This window comes from Phragmites australis, chromosome 5 (assembly GCF_958298935.1).
Source record: "Phragmites australis chromosome 5, lpPhrAust1.1, whole genome shotgun sequence".
In the NCBI taxonomy this organism is placed as follows: Eukaryota; Viridiplantae; Streptophyta; class Magnoliopsida; order Poales; family Poaceae; genus Phragmites; species Phragmites australis.
Genome location: NC_084925.1, coordinates 42480631 through 42501572, shown reverse-complemented (window position 1 = coordinate 42501572; position 20942 = coordinate 42480631). Strand labels below are relative to the sequence as shown.

The following is a 20942-nucleotide window of genomic DNA, read 5'->3' as shown; positions in this document are numbered from 1 at the left end:
TATTTGATTTGCTTATTCATGCACACTATTATTATCATGGGGTCAAACTTTACTCACAGAAGCGCATTAGTATGTTGTTGAAAGGATACAAGAGTTTCTTAAAAAAAATTATGATTAAACTATGAGCTTATCAAGAGTTTATTATTCAATATCTTATTTAGTAGCGCATAATATTGTTGAAATTACTACTCATTTAAATAGTTATGAAAATGACAATTTTCTAAGAGACTGTATAGTTCCTATGAAATCTAAATTTTTAAAATATTAGAAGTAAATTCCTTTGTGGTATGTATTTGTCTTTATTTTAGATTCTAGAGCTAAAATCACAGTTTTTTAGAGTTCCCATAATTCTATGTGATACTCTTGACCATGATTATTTTACTTATTGTACTAATGTTCGTTCTAAGTTATTAGATATTTATAGTAAATATGAAATAAAGTATGCCAAAGTTCACCTGCAATAACCTCCGCTAGCACTCACAACAAGTAAGAAGACGACAATGTAGGGAAAAATATTTGATGGAGGTTCTTTATCAAGAAGTTCAGACTCTTCATCACGATTGTCTACAAATACGAGCGCTAAAATTCCACATCCGGAGGGGAGCTATCGACAACGATGTTATCAGCCATGAACAAGAAAATTTTAACATACTGCAATGGTGGCATGATTATAAGACGAATTGTCCAATGCTTTTACTGTAATCAAAAGATTTGTTAATAATTCCCGTATCTACGGTTTCTTCTAAGACTACATTCAGTTTTACTGGAAAGATAATAGAAGAGAGGAGAACAAATCTCACTAGTAAAATGGTGGAAATACTCACTATAGTAAAAGATCGGGAACAAGTTGAAGCGTGAATGCAACACACTGCAGAGAACACTGAGCTTCAAGCTTCATTCAAAAATTTGTATCTAAATGTTAATGAGAACGTGTAGTTTTCAATTTTATGAGTTAGGTTGTACTCTTTCTTTCATTGTAGAAAGATTTTTAATGAAGCAACATACCAATAAAACCTATTATTAAAATTAATTATGTCTCTGTATTATTTTTTATGATTTTTTTCGAAATCAACCCGAGACCCACCACCCACATCTCATCTTGGCTTATAAATAGCCATCATTCGTCCATGCCAAACTCCAACTGATCCCAATATCTCATTCCCATTTGATCACTCATATCTCTTTTTCTACTTGCTAGTCAAAGTCACTTGCCCACTTAAAAATATCAATTCTATATTTCTATTCATGATCAAGACACCGAGAACTCGTATGTATGGTCATGGGTGTGAGAGTATTTTGAAAAGGATTTTATAGAAATTAACGAGAAACGAATAAGATTTGCTAAGTGTAATATATATAGTCATGAATTAGTTACCAGGTCTACAAATAAAACACGATACTTGAGCAAACATATTAAATATTATAAACAAAATTCTAGAGTTTCTAACGAAACTATATAATTTTTTAGTATGGTCATATGTTATATTTTTTTTAAGTCGAAAGGTTTTTAAAGGAGATTAATAAAACTCATATTTTTATTTTTATTTGATTTTTTGAAATTTATAGCTGTTATTTTTTATTTATTTTATTTTTAAAGTGCTGTCGGGCCGTACCTCTACTGTGCCCGCTGACCCTCCACCATGCCCGCTAGGCCCCCACTATATCGCAAGCGGTGGCAGCCGCAGGATCGTGGCCCCCTCGAGACGTCCGCCGCTCTGAGCCGTCCAAACAGCCCACGCGTGACGCGCCCGTGCCACGCCTCGAGATCGGCTCCCGTCTTGTCGCCTAGAACGTTCCAATTCGCCGTCAGCGTCCCGTCATGACGCAGAGGTGCAGAACGAACGGCGCAGATCGGCGGCGGGAACCGCAAACGACATCTGAACCGTCCACGTTCCCACGGCGTTGTGCGGTTCCTCTGCACAGCAGTCCCATTGCACGGGCTGCCCCTCCACAGCCTGGCACACATCACGAGGGCGTCGCGCACGAAGCAATCCCTCTAGTTTTCCACGGTATAAAACACAAGTGGATTCGAGCCTCATTCATCTATATTCTCTCCCTATTTAATAAAAACACATAAAATTTAAATAATTTATTTATTTTTATTATTTATCTTCATCCTTCAGTATTCTCATCTTATTACGACGGATATGAGATCTCTTTTATTAATAAAAGTAAATAAAAATTAAAAACTTGGTGATAATCTTTTATTGAATCTAAAATCAAACTACAGTATATTTTCGATATATTTGTTTGACGATGTTCTTATAACATATCTATATTTTAATATAGTAGTATTGATCTTATGTTTTTTCAAAAAAAATTATATATTAAAATTGCTAAAGTGAAAAACTAGTAACAAATAAACAAAACGAAATACTATTTATCTTTTAGTTGCAAAGAACGTACTCTTAGCTAGGCACCAGTAAACCCCAGCACCGAATTACTACACACGCCTTAATTACCTATTCCCTTGCGTCCTCAACAGCAGCGACGGTACTGCAGGTGCGCTTAGCAATCCGACTGTACCCTGCCGCGTTGATCAGATAAATCCACCAGAGCAAGAGGAGATTATCTTGCGATTTTTCTCTCTGTCTCGGTTCGCCCAAGAAATTTTGTTGTTTCTCGCATCGCTCTCCACGAAGCCGCCTCCCCCCGCTGGTGCTCGTCGCTGCCTGCCCAATTCGCCGCCATTCGCCCGTATTAATTTCCTGCCTCGATAGTCGATGGCCGATTGCCTCGTGAAATTTCCAATTTTGTTGCCTCACGGGTGTTAAATACCCACGCTGCTAGGGTTGAATCGTTCGGAGGCGTCCCGGCAATCCCTGCGGGTGGCGGCTTAAGGTTCGTTCATGGTTTGTTCATGCTTTCTCCGATTCTTGCAGATTTAGGTGACTTCATAGTTTGTTCTATGGTCTTTGGATCGGACTCTGTGATATTTTTGTTTGTAATGTTTTTTCACCCACTTTCTTGCAGATAGTTTGTGAATAGGGAGGTAGATAGATAGTTAGGGTTCTGGGAGTAGTTTTTGGTTCCCGTATTAGATGGGGGAATCGGAGGTAGGGGTTAACCTTGGGAAGCAAATGGTGGGTTCTCTGTGGGAGGAGGAGGCTGCGGGAGAATCGGGGGATGAGGGGAAGATGGGGAGGAGCCATTCTATCAATCTGAATACGGTGCCAGCAGTTGCTGTGGAGGTGATTAGCACTCAGGAAAATGGTGAGACGCACGGTGCAGTGGTGTCAGGAACCAGGGATTTAAGCACCGGGAAGGCAGAGGAGTCCAGTGGCGCTCATCAGAAGAAGTTGCCGAAGCGTGAGCAAGTCGACTACGAAGGTGAAGTTGAAAGCCGTGCAGATGCTGAGAACCCTGTCGGGAGGGCTGCTTTGGTTACTCTGGTGGGAAATGAAGGGCGTGCTGATTGTGGTGATGAGGACGAGAGAGTTCAAGTCCTCAGCATTGTTAAGAAGGATGAACCTGCAGATGAAGTTGGTGACTCTATTAATCCTGTGACAGTTGCAGGGTATAGAGAAGAGAAGGGTGCCGTTGGTGCTTCTGCTGGAATGACTGCGGTGCGATCTGCTGGCTCCCGATCATCGAGTTTCCATGGTGTGACCAGGTGAGCTTGATGGGGGTGTCCTTGTAATATGTAGCAGCTAAGTGCAAAAATGTGATTCATTTGTCGCCTTGATATCTTAACTAAATGTATCTTTTCTGCTTGAAGCCTACTGGGACAGACTTGCTAAAATACGTTAACTTGTGCAGGCATAGATGGAGTGGGAAGTATGAAGCTCATTTGTGGGACAGTTCTTGCAGAGTAGAAGGACGGAGAAGAAAAGGGAAACAAGGTATGCATTTATTTTTAACTGTCTAATGGGTAGTACGAGACGTTTAAGCTCGAACTGTTACCACTTTTGTTACTGAAAATTAATTTTACGACATTAGCAGTTACAGAAACATGGCCATGAAAAGACAATATGTTTCCGTGTGAGATAGATATTTGGCACGATATGTCTTCTATCGTATATCCATCATTGTGCGAGTGTCTGAGTAAATATGGACCATGGCAGTGAGAGAATACAGCTAGAATTATTTCTAGCTCTAGAAGAGGCACAGATTTTGTATAGCACATTCCAGGCCACTTTTCATCAAGCACGAACTATGCTCTTCCAAAAGGGTACTGATAAATGTTTGTTTCACTGTCAGTCAGCAATGAAGTTATTCTTTCTTTGTATCATATAACTCTATTATTTGTCCAAGCTCCCTATTTGCACTTTGAGGTGTTTCTGTTCCCTGTCTGGTTGGTTCACTTACTTTGAGACGGCGTATGTTTACTTGCAAGTGGCAAAAATTATGTGATGCGCCTAGTTGATCTCACATTTTGTCACCCTTTGAACATCAGTTAATCCCAGTTTCTAACTGTATACTCTTAATATATATTGTCCTTTAGTAGAAGTAACCAATGAGTCGGAACGACAAAATTAGTTGCATCCTTTATTACATTCCTAGTTGTTCATATGACATGAGGTAAAAGCATTATGCATTGAGCGCTTTTCATTTGACATATAATTTTGGATTTTGACCTTCCGTAAGGCCTAGGAGGGAAGCTTTCCTACATGTATTATATAAATGTTGCTTAGGACCTTTCTTTATTTTTCTTTTTCAAAATGATCATGTGTGTTTCATAATTTCACTTAAGGTGGCTTAACCTATCTCATAGTAACTCTTTGTATTTGTGGTCCTATAGCTTTGTTATCATTCCTTTCTGTAGTGATGTGTATTTATTTGTTTGTGACTTGTTACTAATAATTTCTTGCAATGGTGTTCTCATGTGGCGGTGCTTCAGTTTATCTAGGTAACTATTGCTAATTCACCTCTCTTCTTCTTAGTTCTTGTGTTTAAAGTTTGATTATTTCCCCCAAATTTCCTACCTTGCAGGAAGTTATGATACAGAGGAAAAAGCTGCCAGGGCTTATGATGTTGCAGCTCTAAAATACTGGGGTCAAAACACTAAATTGAACTTTCCGGCAAGTTCTTTCCCTTTGTCTTTGTTTTCAGTGTGATACTATGTTCAATTACATGATGATCTTATATGTATCAGCATTATTCCAGGTTTCAGTATATGAAAAGGAACTGGAGGACATAAGGGACTTGTCTCGAGAGGAATGTGTGACATATTTGAGAAGGTATGCCATCAATATTACCATTTGTATCATTGATTAGAGAAATGGCTACTGCAATAATTTGTTTATTTTGCAGGAGAAGTAGTTGTTTTTCAAGAGGGGCTTCTATTTATAGAGGAGTGACAAGGTTACCTCTCTTTTTTTTCTGTTTTGTTCAGCTTTTTGAAACTTCAAAGGGTTACCTTTTTTTTCATCAATAGAATTATTGGACTAAGTTAAAATGTTGTCCTATGATAGAAGGCAGAAAGATGGGAGATGGCAAGCGCGCATAGGACTGGTTGCTGGAACTAGAGACATTTACCTTGGAACATTCAGTATGCTACACATGAATTTTGCTTTATACATACTTTTGAAAAACTATTTGAATTCAGTTTACTGATGATTTTTCTCTTGTTTTGAACTAGAAACTGAGGAAGAAGCTGCAGAAGCTTATGATATTGCTGCCATTGAGATACGTGGCAAAAATGCTGTGACCAACTTTGACCGAAGCAACTATATGGACAAGGGTATGCATTGTATAGAAGGGGAAGGCTTGAGGCTGCTCGCATCGAAGCCAGAATAATAACTTGGACTTTGATGAAGTGGCGGTGTCTATTGAGCAGATTTGGCCAGGCATATTTGGAGCTTAGTGGTACATACAGACAGAAGAACTGGATGCAGTTTGTCAATAGTTCCTGCTTTGTAAGTGTTAAGATGACAGTGATTCGACAGAGAGGACTAAAACCAACTAGCAAAAAATCGCATCAACAAGATTTTGAGCATGTATCATAGGGTTTGTAGGATAGATTTTACTGGAAACGTTACCAAGTCAATGTTCATTTATATTCTGTTTAATACCTTCATTTTGTCAGATTGAACGTTCCCAGGTCTCATCGTTGAGTTGGCTCGAAGTATGATTTGAGGGAATGCATTTTACCTTTGGTATCCATGCTTGCTACTACTTGGTTCTCAAGCAATTTATAGCTGCATTTACATCCGTTCTGTATTTATGTTTACTGCCCTTCAGCGGCTGTTGACACTTCAACAGGCACATCATGAAAAGTTTCTTCCGGATCTGGATGCGCCGACAAGTACCATTTCCCAGAACAGAAGCGTATCCCAGAATCAGATTCTTGTACAGAAGTACAGGACGCCTCTCCCGATCCTGGATGTCATGTCAGGAGCAATCACTATTCTCGAACTGCAACTCATCTTCTGTTCAGTGCAGCAGGTGAGGCTTCTCCGTTCCAGTCTCGGAAATACTAGTACTGAAACACTGATATCTGCAGCAGCCAATGAGTTCTAATCCTGGCAGCACACATAACTTGTGCTTACGAAAAACCAGGATGGCACGCTGCACGAAGTACTTGTGCCGGTGGGCGTTGGGGTTGTTGACAAGCGCGGCCGCTGTGCGTGCGCACGGCAAAGCAGCAGCAGCAGCGGCGGCGGCGGTGGCATTCTGCGTACGCGCGGCCGTGGACTCGGGAGCGTCCTAGGACGTCGGCAAAAGCGCGTGGCAACGGCTGTTGCGGACCACCGGCAAGATGGGATCGGGCGAAGCGTGGTCCGTGTGAAGGGAGGGGAGCGCCGCCTGTAATGTCCTGCGTACGAAGTAGGCACCGAACCGGAGCTCGCAGGCACGAGATCACGGATTGAGTGACGCGACGTCGTGGCCTCATGTGAACTTCTGGCATGTTTCGTTTGGTAGACTTGAGTCACTTGTCAGTGTTGGAAATATACAACATTGGATCCTGACTGATCACTTATGCTCTGCACAATGCGCTCACTTGTGGCCTCAAACCACTCTGATTTTTTGTCAACCTTACACGGCACATGATTTGCACGTATATCGGACGAGGGAGTCGAATAAAAACCAACCTTTTCAGTTTTTCCTAGATCATAAACAAACCTACATGCGACCACGAAACACGATCTACAGTTCAGCAGCATAGATACTTAATCTTCAGTAACATGAAAGATCCATGACATGAACAGGAGTTTCAAACCTAGACATTTACAAACAATTCATTGTTGTGCAGCTACATAATATTACTGATTCAGCAGGTGCAATATGCAATCCTAAAGTTGACATCTTCCCTCAAGTTCCTGCATTGAGTTCCCAATAATCATAACCAGAAAAAGGCGGTTAGTGTTTATTTTGCAAAGGCCCCAACTAATATAGTACACTGAAAGAAACGGCAATAATGCAGGTGGGCATACAATTTGTGGCTATGCTCACCTGGAGAGTGAAAACGAAAGGGTTGCCTAGTGTCGGAAATCTTGATTGAAGAAAGGATTCACGTCCCTTGCTTCAGATTCTCGTTCAGCCCTGGCTCTCCTTTCAACTTCTACCTCCTCCAGTATTGAGCGTCTTGTGTTTGAACTCTTAAACTGCACGGGTGAAAAAGTGTGCATAGGATCCCTTAATTTGGATCTCTCTTTTTATCAGAATTAAATGGAGAATGCAGGATCTGTCGTTGAAAGAAAGTATTCCTTGGAGTAAAACAAGAAAAAAGGACGCTAGCTGCAAAACAGAAAAGAAACTAAGGCAACACGCTGTATGTCATACAATTTTTGCGATAGAAATGAGACTAGAATGTGCGATAGCCTTGTGATTCTAAAGAAGGCAATGTGATGTTTCCACTTTTTGGGTAACGGGATAAAAGAATGTCTGCTAAGGGCTTGTGTCCCTTTGATTTTCATAAGCCAACTTATTCAGTTTTGTGTTAGGTTCAACAAGCCAACTTACTGTATGATGCCTAAAAGATGTGTGGGTGAACCTAGCTCATAAGAGCACCAGAAGTTTGTCAAACTCTAACAGTCACCCCCACTTTGGCCTCACCTTTGCTGTATAGAACTCTTAAGAGAGTTTCTGCAAGAAAAAGCGTAGAAGCAATCTAGCTTAGTCCTGTCTTAAAGCTTACTTTGATAATAGGCCTTTTATTAAGGTATAAAGGCCCTAACAATGTGGGAAATCACTAATGCCATCTTTTATACAAGAAATTGACACTTGGAAATTGAAACTCTGTGGTCTGCATAACAGAAATCACACTGCATTATCATTAATCAGTGACGCGGCATCACTGTAGAGGCACTTTGCTGTGGTTCTCAATGCACAAACGAACTGTTGGCAAGTGGTCACCATTTTCACAAACAAGAGTAGTAAACTTTACGAGGAAATAGGTAATACCTTGTTAACAAGATTCTCAAATGCTTTTGATCCATTTTGCTCAATGTATCTCTGTGCAGCTGAAATTACATCATCAGGCCTACCTGAATCATCCTTCTTTGGAATATACCAGATGTTTACAACTTGCTGATTCACAATCATTGGCCTGACAAAGTTCTCATACACATGTGCAGCGCCATTGAATTGTGGCAATACCAACCAGCAATTGAAAAACAGTTTTGCATAAGACCAGAAAGGGAGCCTGCAAACATGAGCCTGTAGTAAGCATATCCATTCATCTTATCTGCCAAATCATGAGATGACAACGAATCAAGAAGTGCAGGGCTAAACCAGAGAAGGTTAATAGCAAAGAAATTCATTAGGTATAACATGGTACTATTGTTTATAGACATTTTACGAATGCTCTAAAAAATCACAATAAATATTTCACAGCTGAACACCATAGTTCCAATATCTAATCACACTAGACTAAAGGTAAGATGAAAAAAATGAACAAAGTTTTGAAAAACTGAAGTGTCTTTTACCATTCGAGTATTGGAGCAAAGGTGAGCTCAAATAGAGTGATAAATGAGTACAACACCCAGTATGTGAGCCATTGCTGATCGTCTACAGCAGATTTTGTTTCGATTGCTCTAACAGAGGCATATCTGTGAAAATGTCCAATCAGGAAAGACAAAAATAGTTACCATGAAATGGATGGATGTTAGCGTCTAATTGTTTTCTAAAAAGCAAACGCATTAACTTACAGAGGATAAGCAAGTGAAACTACAGGCCTGCAAAGAAAAACATATAGAGGATTAAAATTTCTTCAAATTGCAGCAGAAGCATTTAGCAACGTACAGCACCATCATTACGCCTAAGTGTCACTACTAACAGAAAGAAAGCTAACCGCAGTTAAAAGGCTATCAAATACAACAACCACCAGTTAGCCAAATTCTCTGGATATCATATGGTTATGTATTATCATGTTCTATAAGGAGAAGCTATCCTGATTATGATACTGATATGCAATTGAAGATACCAGTAAGTTCAGTAAAAGTTGTAAAATCGTAAGAGCTTTTTTAGACAATGTAAAATCATAAGATCTAATAGCTTAAAAACCCATAATCGTGGCTAGGTAAGCCATCAACAAAGATCCCCAATCTAAAAGGAAACAAACATCAGCATAGCTAACTTGATGTCAGCATCATATGGTTGATCCTTTTGTCAAATCTTACGCGCCCCTCCAACTTTTCACAGAATCATGTTCAAGGATGGACATAATTAACCTTTTTTCCGAAAAATTAACACTCGCCCTCCAAGACCAAATGCAGGTCTTTTGGTAGCTTCACTCGCCGCATGGGACATTTACTAATACTACTGGAATGAACGATCTCTGCTGGACGAAAAACCCTGAACCCAACCATTCCTAGCACCGCAGCCCACAAATCACGCAATGTTTTAAGCAAGCTTCGTCTAGGTCACTTAACAGAACACCATGAACGCCGCACCTCGAATGAAATAGCAGCACAACACACGAATCGTACCAGAAACGCAGAGATAAGCAGGCCATGAACATTCGAGAGAGGAATCAGATCAGGAAGGCATACCCGACAAGAACATCCAAGTTATTCACCAAGACCTTGAGGAAAGATCCGGATCCGCCCCCCATTCCGCACTCCGCTCAACAAAACCGCAAATCCGAGGAGAAATGCGAGAGCCAACTTGAGCTGATCCGCTCAACACAACCGCAAACCTGCGAAGCCGCCTTTTGTTTTCTTCACACTTTCGCCAACCCACTCATTGTCTTCGTTTGCTTCGTGGACCTGACGTGACGACTGACGAGTGTTTCGATGAGTGTTTTCTCTTTCCTCTCTCAGCCGACGCGTGGGCCAGGGTCCCGGGCCCGGTGTCAGAGCGTGGCTTACTGTTCTGGGGGCTCACAATGGTACTAGACCGATGGGTGGCCCGGCCCATGAAGAGTATGGGATTGGTATCCGCGAAACAACCCCTTCGGCGTCCCTCTGACCTTTTTTTATTTATATATTTTTAATTTAAAAATTTATAAAACTATACGATCATTTTAGAAATTTATAAAAAATAGGCTCCTCCCGCCTGTTCCGTGTGCACAAAGAACTTCCAGCCCATTCAAGGGGCGAAGGGTAAAAAACATAAAAGTATCGCGTTTCAATACTCTCAACCTTCAAAACACAATTAAAATAATTATAGAAATTTCTAAAATAAATTTATGGTGCAGATGATGTTACCATCTAGCGCTCAACAAATTTTCGGACCAAACTATGACCAGTAAGATGAGAAGAAAAGACAAGTAATTTATCTTTTTTCTCATTATGTAAGTAATTGTTTAAATTGAAATTTATCCTTTTTCTTATTTTACATGTTCATATTTTTGTCCGAAATCTTGTACACGGTACGAGGGACTAGAATCCTTTGGAAGAAAAGAAGAAAAAAATAGATAGCAAAAGAATAAAAAAAAATGAGAGAGGTTCATTCGCACGAATTGACACGACGCCTCTTGTATCACAACAAGGTCGCCCGCAAAGGACACATCCATAATCAGACAAGAACAAGAAGTTGGGAAACTACAAGAAGCCGTAATAGCGCAATGCACCATCCCAAGAAAACATCCAACCATAAATCTCACACTAAAAGAAGAAACATAAAAGGTGAGGAGCATCCGGACAAGGAAAACAACACTCAAGCTACAAATAGGCTGACCATTCAGACAAAGAGGCAAGTACACTAAACAAGCGAAAGCAGCACACACAAAGAGCCAAGCAGCAAGAAACAAAATAGACAAGTGCATGATACATAAGAGGAAACCAACCAAAGAGGAAAACATAGACACAACAATTAGCATCCTAAGCATGAAACGCAGGGAGGCACGTAGAGGAACGCTACAAGAGTCGCTACAGACGTACATGAAGCCTCACAAAAATAGAAGCATCCAGAGAGCAAATGAGATCGAGCGACAGGAGGACAGAGCCAATGAGCGAGATGAACCTGGAAACCCATGAAGAAGGAGGAAGAGGGACACAGGGCTTATGCGAGAAGGCCCAAATGAAACAAGAGTTAAGGCAAATTAGCTTGAACTGAATTTACACTGAGCGCAACTCGTCGGCCTCATCCGGTAACAACGGAGGTGGGTTCAGTCGCGGATGGTGACGCGACAACAACGAGTGGATGGTTATGGTGACTTCCGTCGCTCCTCCTCCACGGCGTGCCCTGTGTATGAATGTGACAGGTATTTGTTACTCACGCTCCCGAACGATGCGTGTAGGTGTCCCTCCCCACCCTAGATCTTGTGGCGTACTCGATTCTCATATTTGATTCATTTTTGGATACGTATATAAGTAAACAAATAAAGTCGTGCGTGAAGGTGCATCAAAGAGAGCAAGCAACACCATACGTGTGGTGACTCCTATTCAATAGTCAAGATGCAGATTTGCCATCAAGAGTGTGGCGAGGCGTTCGGTGTGGAGGCAGAGAGGGACTTTAAGGTATTTCGTAGTGGCTCCACTCCGCCCACCATTGAGGACACTGGCGGTAGCTTCTTTCCATGATGACAAGTAGTGAGGTGATCGACCGAATGCTTGGGTGATGGTATGATTGAGCCGAGTGGATGCCTAGAGCCCCCTCCCACGTCGGCGACCGAGGTTCGAGCTTGACGCACTGGAATGAATCTATGTTCTCCTTCTATTTGAAAAAAAAATGTATCATTGACATGCTATTGCCATAGTGACCAAAAGTTATACTTTATTTATTAAAAAAATATAAACTACACGATCTCCTGGCCCAACACGTTGACCCGGCACCAGCGACGGCCAGTTTTTCCCAACGTCATCGAACAAAAGGGGATTCGCAGGATCGATCCAGCGAAAGCCACCGGCCCCCGCGGGCCGCAACAAAAGCGGGGTTTCTCACGGGAGCTCGCTGAGGCCCAACAACTCGTCCCCCGGCCGGGCACGTACGAAGCGCGCGGTGGATCGGTCGGACGAACTCCGAGGCGGGCCGGACACGAACGATGGCCGAGTCCCAATCCCCAGGTAGCAGCAGCGCGGACGGAATGATGCGCGCATGCGTGCCGGGCGGGAGGAGATCTAGAGGACAAGCGCGCGAGCACGGCAGCGCAGGGCGGTCCTCCCGTCCGTGAACCGTTCGCCAGATCTGCCGATGGCCTCATGCTTCGCGCCAGGCCCCAGTCCCCAGCTGCCCTGTCGCTGTTGGCCTTCGCCGTGACCATGATGCGTGCATGCCGCCTAGCTATAAGGCTAAGCTCCCTGGTTGGATCGATCGCGACGTCTCTGGCTAACCTCCCTCCCGTGGTTGTATGCGTGATCTCGATCGATGTGACTGAGTGACGCCTATACTATGCACGTAGATTATGTATGCTGATCGTGACCCGTGCATCCGTCCATCGGCCCGTGCTTAATTAAATCGCAAACATACTGTATGGATTGATCGACAGGTATGCCTATCCAACACCTCCCAACGCCTGCCTTTCTTTCCTAAGTTTTTTTTTTTGGTCTTTCGCAACATGGTTGAGCAAAAAAATGCATACGACAGGTAAACCACGGTCAACCTGTGGGGTGGGGGTAGGTGCATGGATGTAAGGAACGGCCTCTCCTCGGCCGTGCATGCATACCAGCTGGTAGCTAGCTCGATCGATCGAGATCGATTTGATTGATCGCGCGCGCGCGCCAGGGCGGCACAAACCATGCATCCGTCTTTTGCTTTCCTCGCTCATCATCGTGTTCCAAACTCAGCAAAGGGGCGCGGGGTAATCATGCCGCTTTTGTTAAGTCCGCGCGCGACGTGCGTACGACCCAGCACGACCGATCAAGCTTTTCCGTCTTAATTTGTGACCGCTTGACCCATGCTGTAGTATCGTTCATGCTGCATAGTTGCGTTAATTTACTGGCACTATATCTAAAGTTTTATGTATATGTTGATGCATGTATATATTGATGCAATATACTAAAATTGGCGTATGCATGCGCCTACTTTTCAATATATATATGGCTTCCTGTATGTATGTATGTATGTATGTGCAAGAGGCCAATATAATTCATAAAGGACTGATTAAGCTGGGGTGTTAGCAAAAAGGTTACGTCCACTTATTGTTGATCCAGCTGGATTAGCTAGCCCTGTTTTCTTCTTTTAAAAAGTGGATTAAGGACATTGATGACCTGGGGGGTAATGATTCATTTTCATGGAAAGGGAAGCTTTAGTTCGAGCCATTATCTTCACAATTGAAAAACATCTGGTTCACTTGGCTCAGATTTAGTACTTGTTTTTACTGAATTCAACTGCCTTGTACAAAACTTGCAGTTTTTTCCCTTTCTTTTCGAGAGAGAAATCAAATCAAAGCGCGCATTCAGTTCAAGAAAGAACGACTTCGACCGATGGACTTAATTTGGTTGTAGAAAGGAAGTGTACTGCTTCTCAAAGTAAGAATTAAAGGTACTGCGGTTGTTCTTTTACATGGGTTAGTTATATTAATAATTTTACCTACATATATTTAGCAACCATATTCTATCTACCGCATGATTTTGAACGAACATCTTCTGCATGGTCATCAGTTGCAAATGGCAAATATATATATTCTCTCCAGCAGGGGTCAAAGATTCTTTTCGCTGGGTATGAGTGCATGCGTCCTAATATTCTTCACGTAATTTAAGCCTCTATTTGTATAGTATCAACCGCACTAAACGTCAAAGCAGCATGGACCACTGAAACCTGATTTAAAACCGTTAGAGCCTTCTAATCTCATTATAATGACCTAGAGGAAGACAAACCCGTCTAGGAATGTTAGAATGAAGCCAGCATCCAGCATGGACAAGAGTTACAGTCTAATTTAAAGTACACCTAACTACTGCATATAAGAATCCCTGATTCCATCCTTTTTGGCACCATTATTAATATTGCAATTTTTTTTTTGAAGAACGACGGCAAGCAATATTGCAAATTTTCATTATTCATTAAACATTTAGTTATCCGTCATATGTGCCAGCATTCTTTCACATACAAAGTCTGAAACAAAATGGGACTGAAATGATGGGTTGAAGTAGAATTCTGCAATGACCATTGAGCAGCAAACCATCGATCATCGGTCCATCAAACGTAAATCATGGTGCAGTCGATCTCGAGGAGCAGAAAAGAGATCGAGGGCAGCAGCGCGACTGGCGAGGATGAAAGTTGAGACATAAAAACCTTTCTGAAAAAGGACTAGAGTCAGGGAGGGGAGCAAAAGAATTATAAGCATGCACTGCGAAAAGGCAAGTAATATGCATCACACACACTACGGTATGCTCAAAATCTGATCACGCAAAAGCTGCTGTTTTGAGGTCGAAGACTGCTTCCAGCCATAAAGTGATAAAGAGAGGAGGAGGTCCTCCAGTTACAAGCCATGGCAGCAGCAGAGCAGATTCCTCCTGCGAAGAAATTATGCAAGAGATGGGGAAAAAAGAGGGGGTCTAGCAGCTAGTGAAGAAACCGATGCAATGCGATGAATTAGTGCACTACTTTTACACTGATCATGATCCCTATGAATTCCTTGTAATTTTGCTGCCACCTCGACATGCACGCATACAACTATCTTTTTAAAAGAAAATTGCTCGCAGCCCTGACAAAAGCGAAGTCAAAATGAGAACTCGCTTCAAAAGCTTAGCCCTCATCAATAAGCTAAACTATTCATACTGTATCTACTTGCTAAATTACATGTAGGCAGTATATAGTAGATTGCAGTAAAATGACGAGGTGATGAGGTAAGCAGGTTCCACTGATGGCGCATGCATGCACTACTAAATGTTTTCGCATGCCCCTATTAATCATGAACAACTGAACAGTTATACAGAAGATGACTAATTTGTGCATAAACTTTTCTCCTTTTTTATTCATCGCCTTGTTTACCTTATACTTTTGAAGTGGGCAACAGAGTGATAAAGCCAGCAGACCGGCCGGAGACAACTAGATACACACGGGAAGGAGTTTGAACTTTGAAATGACTTGCATTGGCTTTGCGTCCACCAAAAACATATGTTTCCCTACTTGTGAACCGGCCTGCAGTACTGCTCTCTCTCTCTCTCTCTCTCTCTCTCTCTCTCTCTCTCTCTCTCTCTCTCTCTCTCTCGTAAGGTAGACAAGGCTAATAGGAAAAGAACAGTGGTGCATGATCAGAGAGCTCGCCGCAAGGAAAAGAACAGTGGTGCATGATCAGAGAGCTCGAAGCAAAGTCCAAACAGGACAAGTGCACATGCGTTTAGGGTCGGAGCTGCTGCTGTTACTCAATGCACCCAATCAGCTCAACATGTGACGGCTCCAATAAGGCACAGAGAACAACCGACAGCTCCTCCAGCACGGTGCTGGCTTCATCCTCCTCCCCGGCCCTCATCTTTTCCTACTGTACTCGGCAGCTGGACGCTGTGCTGACCGCAGTCTGGCTAGCTACCTTATCATGCCTCACCACTCAGTGACACGCGTGACCAGAGCAGTAACACAGCCCACTCACGTGTGGCGCCACTTAGCAGCGGCCAAACCTGCTGCTTAGAGAGAGGTTATTCAAAAACCGCTCTGATCTAGTTAAAAGTAAGCGCGACAGGGTCCTATGCAGCTATAGCTAATCGTGCCTCACATCACTGACGCATGAGCCCAGAACGTTAATCAACACTGCACACTTACGTGCAGTTAGTACACCCCACTTAATTGCCAGTAACACGACGGTCTTATCAGACGCTCAGAGGCCGTCGTCCGCTCCAAGCCGCAGATCATCGCGACAAGGTCATATGCAGCTACAGCTCATCTGTCAGCGATCGATCGGGCGCACACGCAGCTCTACATGCCGTGAGGTGCACCAACAGCTATACAAACGGGACGAGGCACACCGCACACACCGGCCACCCATCCATCCGAAGAACCCGTCCTCGAGAACCCAGAATTTTCAGATCACACGACGTGCGCAGGTAGGCACAGACATCCATCCATAGCGGCATATATAGTGGCAACCACCAACCAGCTACGTAGCCCCCGGCAGCAGCAGCAAGAGCAGGAGGAAAAACAAGCACGACACATCGATATGGAAAGGGCAGGCACATGCAATTAAAAACCACGTCCAAGCATCATCGGCCAAGACGGCAACCCTGAGAGCGCAGGACCATGTACACGCGCGACCCTGCCCCTGCCCCTGCCTTCCTGGCCTCCTTTATATGGATGAGTAGATTGGCTGGTCGTCGTGGTCGACCTTACTGACAGCGCGCGCATGCAAAGCAGGGGATGGGTTGAGTCGAGATGAGGCCAGGGACTGAAAGGGCTGGGCGCGCCGACGTGGGAGCGAGACGGCGACATGGCCAGCCATCAATGCCCCGCCTGCTCGTCTCGGTGCCTTGTGTTCGCTGCCGCTGTAGCCGCACAAGGCTCCGTGCCGTTGAGCCTGGCGTTGCATGGCGCGGTTGGTGCGAGCGGGCCGGAGAGACGCGCGCGCGCGCGTGTGAAATCATTCACGGATCCAATAAAAAAATACAGTGCGCACGCAGCGGTCGGGCGTCCGGCGTCGTCTCGTCCGCACTGTTGACGGAAATAAATTATATACATCTTCGTGCAGTCTCACTAGATGACCCTCGCTTATCTTTAACGTGAATCTCACAGCCGTGGACTCGACTCGCGCGGGCCGGTCTCTGCGCGCTTGCCATGCTACGACTCGATCTACTGTCTCGCAGTCTCGCTGCTACTCGCGCCCTCTTTCTTTATCGGTTTCTCCGTCTGTGGTTGTGGTCCTCGCTACCGGTTGGTTGGTTGCTAGCTTGGCTGCCCTGCAGATTGTTCGCTCATCAGATGACAAAAACCTACGCCCGCGCTGCTGGACTGGACTTGACTGCCTCGTCGCCTATACCCATTTTCTGCATCGATAGTCTACCGTCCTCATGGCTAATGGCTAGTTTTGGGACATGTTTAGTTTGTATACGCACCCAACAACCTCTGTTACACATTTTTATTTCATGATCAGACTGATTTAAGATGGCATGGGATCGAGAAAACGGATAGACAAAACCTAGCAGTAGTTGATGAAACACTCCATGTTTGTTACTAGTAAAAAATGACAGATTAATCAAGGAACTCAAGTATGCAAAATGGAATGCTCGAGTAGAGTTGAACTAGAACATGGGAGCTAGAACTAACTGGCACTTGGTTGAAAAAAAATGAACCATCACGGCATATGATTGCCATGCTTGATAAAAAATCTCTTCTGCTCGCATTTGATCAAACCCTAAAACTAAAGAACAAAATGAACAATCTCTCTGCTGCTGCGTTTCCCTCCTCTTCCCATGACATCCCTCTTCTTCCCATGACATGCCTCGCTCTCTCACTCACAAGCACACAGCTTGCGTAGGATGACCGATCCTATCGCATGCCATGGAATGCAGCTACGTGCAATCCTTGCAAGAGTGTCTAGCTAGGAGGAGAGGAAGGAAACCACAAAAAAGTAAAAAATGAAACCAAAACAAAGAACAGATCAAAGCCACACCAGTCCATGCATGCGATCCTCGGAGACCCGTCCTACGAGTCGCTGGTGCTCATGCTCTCATGCCGCTCGCCGCGCCCGCCACCGTGTTGCTGCTGGCCAGACCCTCCTCCACCACCTCCGCCCTGACCTGCCCCGGAATCCGTCGCCGCATGTAGCCGGTACGCATTGAGGGCGGCGAGGATCCCCATGTGCCCTTCGCCTCCTACACCTCCGCCGCCGCCGCCGCCGCCGCCGCTTCCCACGGGGCCGAGCCCCAGCTGCTGCCCCGGAAGCAGCGCCATCGGTGCAGGGAAGTTCATAAAATGTAGCCCGCTCGGCACGCTCCCCCGGTACACAGCAGCCGCGGCTGCGGCGCTGCCCATCTGCGGGAACGTCCAAATAGACTCGCCACTGCCAACGCCGCTGCCACCGCCGGAAGGCACCCCACCCTGCGTGTTGTTGCTCGGCACCATCCACACAGTGGTCGGCATTTGGCTCTGCGTGTACCCCGCCATCTGCTGCTGATATTGCTGTTGTTGTTGTTGCTGCATCTCTTGTTCCCACCGCCGCTTCCTTGAGATGTCGGCGGCCGCCGCGGCAGCAGACGGAGACGGCTGCACGTCAAGACCGACACTGCCCGAGTGGAAGTTAAGCAACAATGGGGACGGCGACGACGACGACGACGCGAGGCCCTCCGAAGGGAACCCAAGGCCGACAACCCGGTCCCACGCGTCAGCACGGCCGAACCGAGCGGCTGCGGCGGGGTTGGGCAAGGCGGCGCGGAGGTGAGCTGGGGCGGAGAACGAGGAGCCCGAGGAGCGGAGGGAGATGTTGAGGGAGGTGAAGTTGGCCGGGATGGTGCCGGTGCCAGTGGCCGCGATCACCGCCGGCTCGGCCTGCTGCAGCAGCCACTCGATGGTCTCGCCGTCCGTCTTGTGCCCCAGCTCTCGCGTCAGCTGGAACACCCGCGCCGCACACAGCGCCGGCATCCGGATGCGCCGCCCCCTGCCTTCCACTTTGGTGTGCCGGTCCTTGGTTGAGCTCCGCTTGGGCGCCGCCTTCCGCACCTGCACCTCGCCTCCGGCCCCGCCGCCCTCCCCCGATCCATTCCCGTTGCCGCCCGTTGAGGCGCCCACCGCAGCCGAGCTGGAGCACGGCTGCTCCTCCTTCTTCTCAAGGAGCTGCAAGGGGAAGTTGGGGCGGCGGCCGCCTCCGCCGTCTCCGGCGACGTCCATGGTCAATTAGGCCATGGTATATATACACAGATATAAGTATATATCTTGTTGTGTATATTTTTTGGCTGGGTAAATGAAGTGGTTGTTTGGAAGAGAGTGGAATGGATTTGATGACTCCAAAACCTCTTCTTCCTGTGGGTCTAGCTCGAGAAGGTTAGGTGTGATGTAGCGGTGGTGCTAGAGAGAGAGAGAGAGAGAGAGCGAGAGCGAGAGAGAGAGAGAGAGAAAGAGAGAGAAAGAGAGAGAGAACTGGCAATCAGGGAAAGATTTTGCAGGTTGGAAAGAATCCTTCCTCATATGATATGATGAGAGAGAAGAGATGGATGATGGAAGGTGGGTGGCGAGCTTGTGTTTGTGCGTGCGTGTGGGAGATCACACACTATTTTATGGCCTATTTGGTATGGTTCATCTGTGATTTTAGAGAGAGAAGAGGAGCACGAGCAGATGACCCTAGCTAGGAAGCCAGGGGAGAGAGGGGGGAGGCGGAAGAGGATGGTGTACTTTGTAGGGCTTGAGGAGAGAGATGGACGGATTAAATGGATTCTTGGTGCTCGGAGAGAGGAGAGGAGAGAGAGAATCTGGAGAAAGAGAGAGAAAGTGACCACTAGTAGTCTGCTACACGAGGGTACACGGAAGGAGACTGATGAGCCAGAGGATGAAAGGGCAGCTTCAATGATTATATGTTAACTTTAACTATTAAAGTATATTTCTTAAAATTTATATAAATTATATTATTTTTAATTTTAGTATGGTGTTGAGGTAGAATCTACTTCGTATTTAGAGCTATCTTTTAATAAAAAAAGATCTTCAAGATTTTATTTTCACATCTATAAAATAAAAACTAACCGCTAGTTCTTATCTATACTCTACCCACTTTTTCTTATCTTCGTATTTATAAAATAAAAACTAACAGTTAACTTAACTATTGAAATTGTCCCGAGACGCGAGCCCGCCCGGTCGCGAGCTAATCACATGCACAGTGTGCATCAGTACTGTGGCAGAACGTAACGTGGTATGTTCTCCTGATGCTAACAGACGAATCTCTCACTTAACCAGCAAAAGAATAGCACAACACTATAGCGCGCTCTCTCTCTCATGGAGCAGGGTTATGCTGTGTGGATTAACTCCACTAGTATCTGGTGGGATGGAAAGCAATGCTGCCTTTGTGGATTGGCTGCTTTTGAGAACACCCCAATCTCCCTAATTTTTTCCTCCCTTTGCTGTTTGAAATGTGTTTCTTTTCTTTTTCTGCTCCGATCTGTTTTTTGGGCATAAGGAAAATCTTTAAGCTGTGAAGAGGCAGTCAGTGGCTCAGACTCCACGTGCGGTGCTCTTTATCATTCAATTCTCAAAGAATGCACTTCACTGCACGCTGTACACAAGGAAGAATTGCTACCAACATGGTTATTCTTTTCTTGATCCTGGAAACCTTTTGTGTCCCAGTAGCCGTCATGTTGTTCCATTTTTATATTTAGTGATTTGGGGTATCTGTTTCAGTATGTTGTGCTTAAATAAATTGTGTACTCAGAGTACTATATATCTTCTATAAAAATGAACGTTGATCATCAAAGAATATGTTTAGGAAAATCATGGGAACAACAACAGCAAACAAAGAGATAACAAAGTAGGGCCAGCTCAACACAACAAGTAATCATTGTATTGCCTTTTGTAATAGCTTTTGCTCCCTCCTTTGTTTGCCAGCCTTAGAATTCGAGGTGCCCTAGTTTCTGCTGCCATGGACCTGGTGCACACAAGCATCCCCTATTGCCTTGCATATGTCATATACTCGGATTGGGATCCTCTACATTAATGGATTAGTGTAGATGATCACTGGTCGCACAGTAAAACGAGCTTGATGCTAC

The 20942-nt window shown here is 44.7% G+C and overlaps 3 protein-coding genes across 4 annotated transcripts; 1 reads left to right on the top strand and 2 right to left on the bottom strand.

Moving 5' to 3' along the window:
• Positions 1-2424: 2424 nt before the first annotated feature.
• Positions 2425-6103, top strand: LOC133919795 (AP2-like ethylene-responsive transcription factor AIL1). Of its 2 annotated transcripts, XM_062364301.1 has the most exons (9): positions 2425-2841; positions 2974-3613; positions 3760-3842; positions 4841-4849; positions 4933-5021; positions 5107-5180; positions 5254-5304; positions 5415-5491; positions 5582-6103. In XM_062364301.1, the coding sequence occupies exons 2-9, from the start codon at positions 3042-3044 to the stop codon at positions 5737-5739; spliced, it is 1113 nt and encodes a 370-aa protein (XP_062220285.1). In that variant the 5' UTR covers positions 2425-2841; positions 2974-3041; the 3' UTR covers positions 5740-6103. The 2 variants fall into 2 exon arrangements, with proteins under 2 accessions (XP_062220285.1, XP_062220286.1); XM_062364302.1 differs by lacking the exon at positions 4841-4849.
• Positions 6104-7015: 912 nt separating this feature from the next.
• On the bottom strand, positions 7016-10178 carry LOC133919796 (HVA22-like protein a). Its single transcript, XM_062364303.1, has 6 exons — positions 9936-10178; positions 9093-9119; positions 8871-8993; positions 8347-8587; positions 7396-7547; positions 7016-7262 (listed from the first exon to the last, which is right to left on the bottom strand). Exons 1-5 carry the CDS (start codon positions 9995-9997, stop codon positions 7422-7424), a joined length of 579 nt encoding a protein of 192 aa, XP_062220287.1. The 5' UTR covers positions 9998-10178; the 3' UTR covers positions 7016-7262; positions 7396-7421.
• Positions 10179-17500: 7322 nt separating this feature from the next.
• LOC133919794 (transcription factor TCP14-like) lies at positions 17501-19693 on the bottom strand. The gene has a single exon (XM_062364300.1). The coding sequence runs from the start codon at positions 19078-19080 to the stop codon at positions 17899-17901; it is 1182 nt and encodes a 393-aa protein (XP_062220284.1). The 5' UTR covers positions 19081-19693; the 3' UTR covers positions 17501-17898.
• Between the last annotated feature and the right edge of the window lie 1249 nt (positions 19694-20942).

Bases quoted from the DNA above. Each gene is read 5' to 3' on its own strand.
- LOC133919794 (XM_062364300.1), bottom strand. From the start codon at position 19,080: ATGGACGTCGCCGGAGACGGCGGAGGCGGCCGCCGCCCCAACTTCCCC.
- LOC133919796 (XM_062364303.1), bottom strand. From the start codon at position 9,997: ATGGGGGGCGGATCCGGATCTTTCCTCAAGGTCTTGGTGAATAACTTG. The intron at 8,994-9,092 runs GTAAGTTAATGC...ACATTTTCACAG, and splicing joins GTTTCACTTGCTTATCCTCT to ATATGCCTCTGTTAGAGCAA. The intron at 7,548-8,346 runs GTATTACCTATT...TCACCCGTGCAG, and splicing joins TTGAGAATCTTGTTAACAAG to TTTAAGAGTTCAAACACAAG.
- LOC133919795 (XM_062364301.1), top strand. From the start codon at position 3,042: ATGGGGGAATCGGAGGTAGGGGTTAACCTTGGGAAGCAAATGGTGGGT. The intron at 3,614-3,759 runs GTGAGCTTGATG...TAACTTGTGCAG, and splicing joins AGTTTCCATGGTGTGACCAG to GCATAGATGGAGTGGGAAGT. The intron at 5,492-5,581 runs GTATGCTACACA...GTTTTGAACTAG, and splicing joins CATTTACCTTGGAACATTCA to AAACTGAGGAAGAAGCTGCA.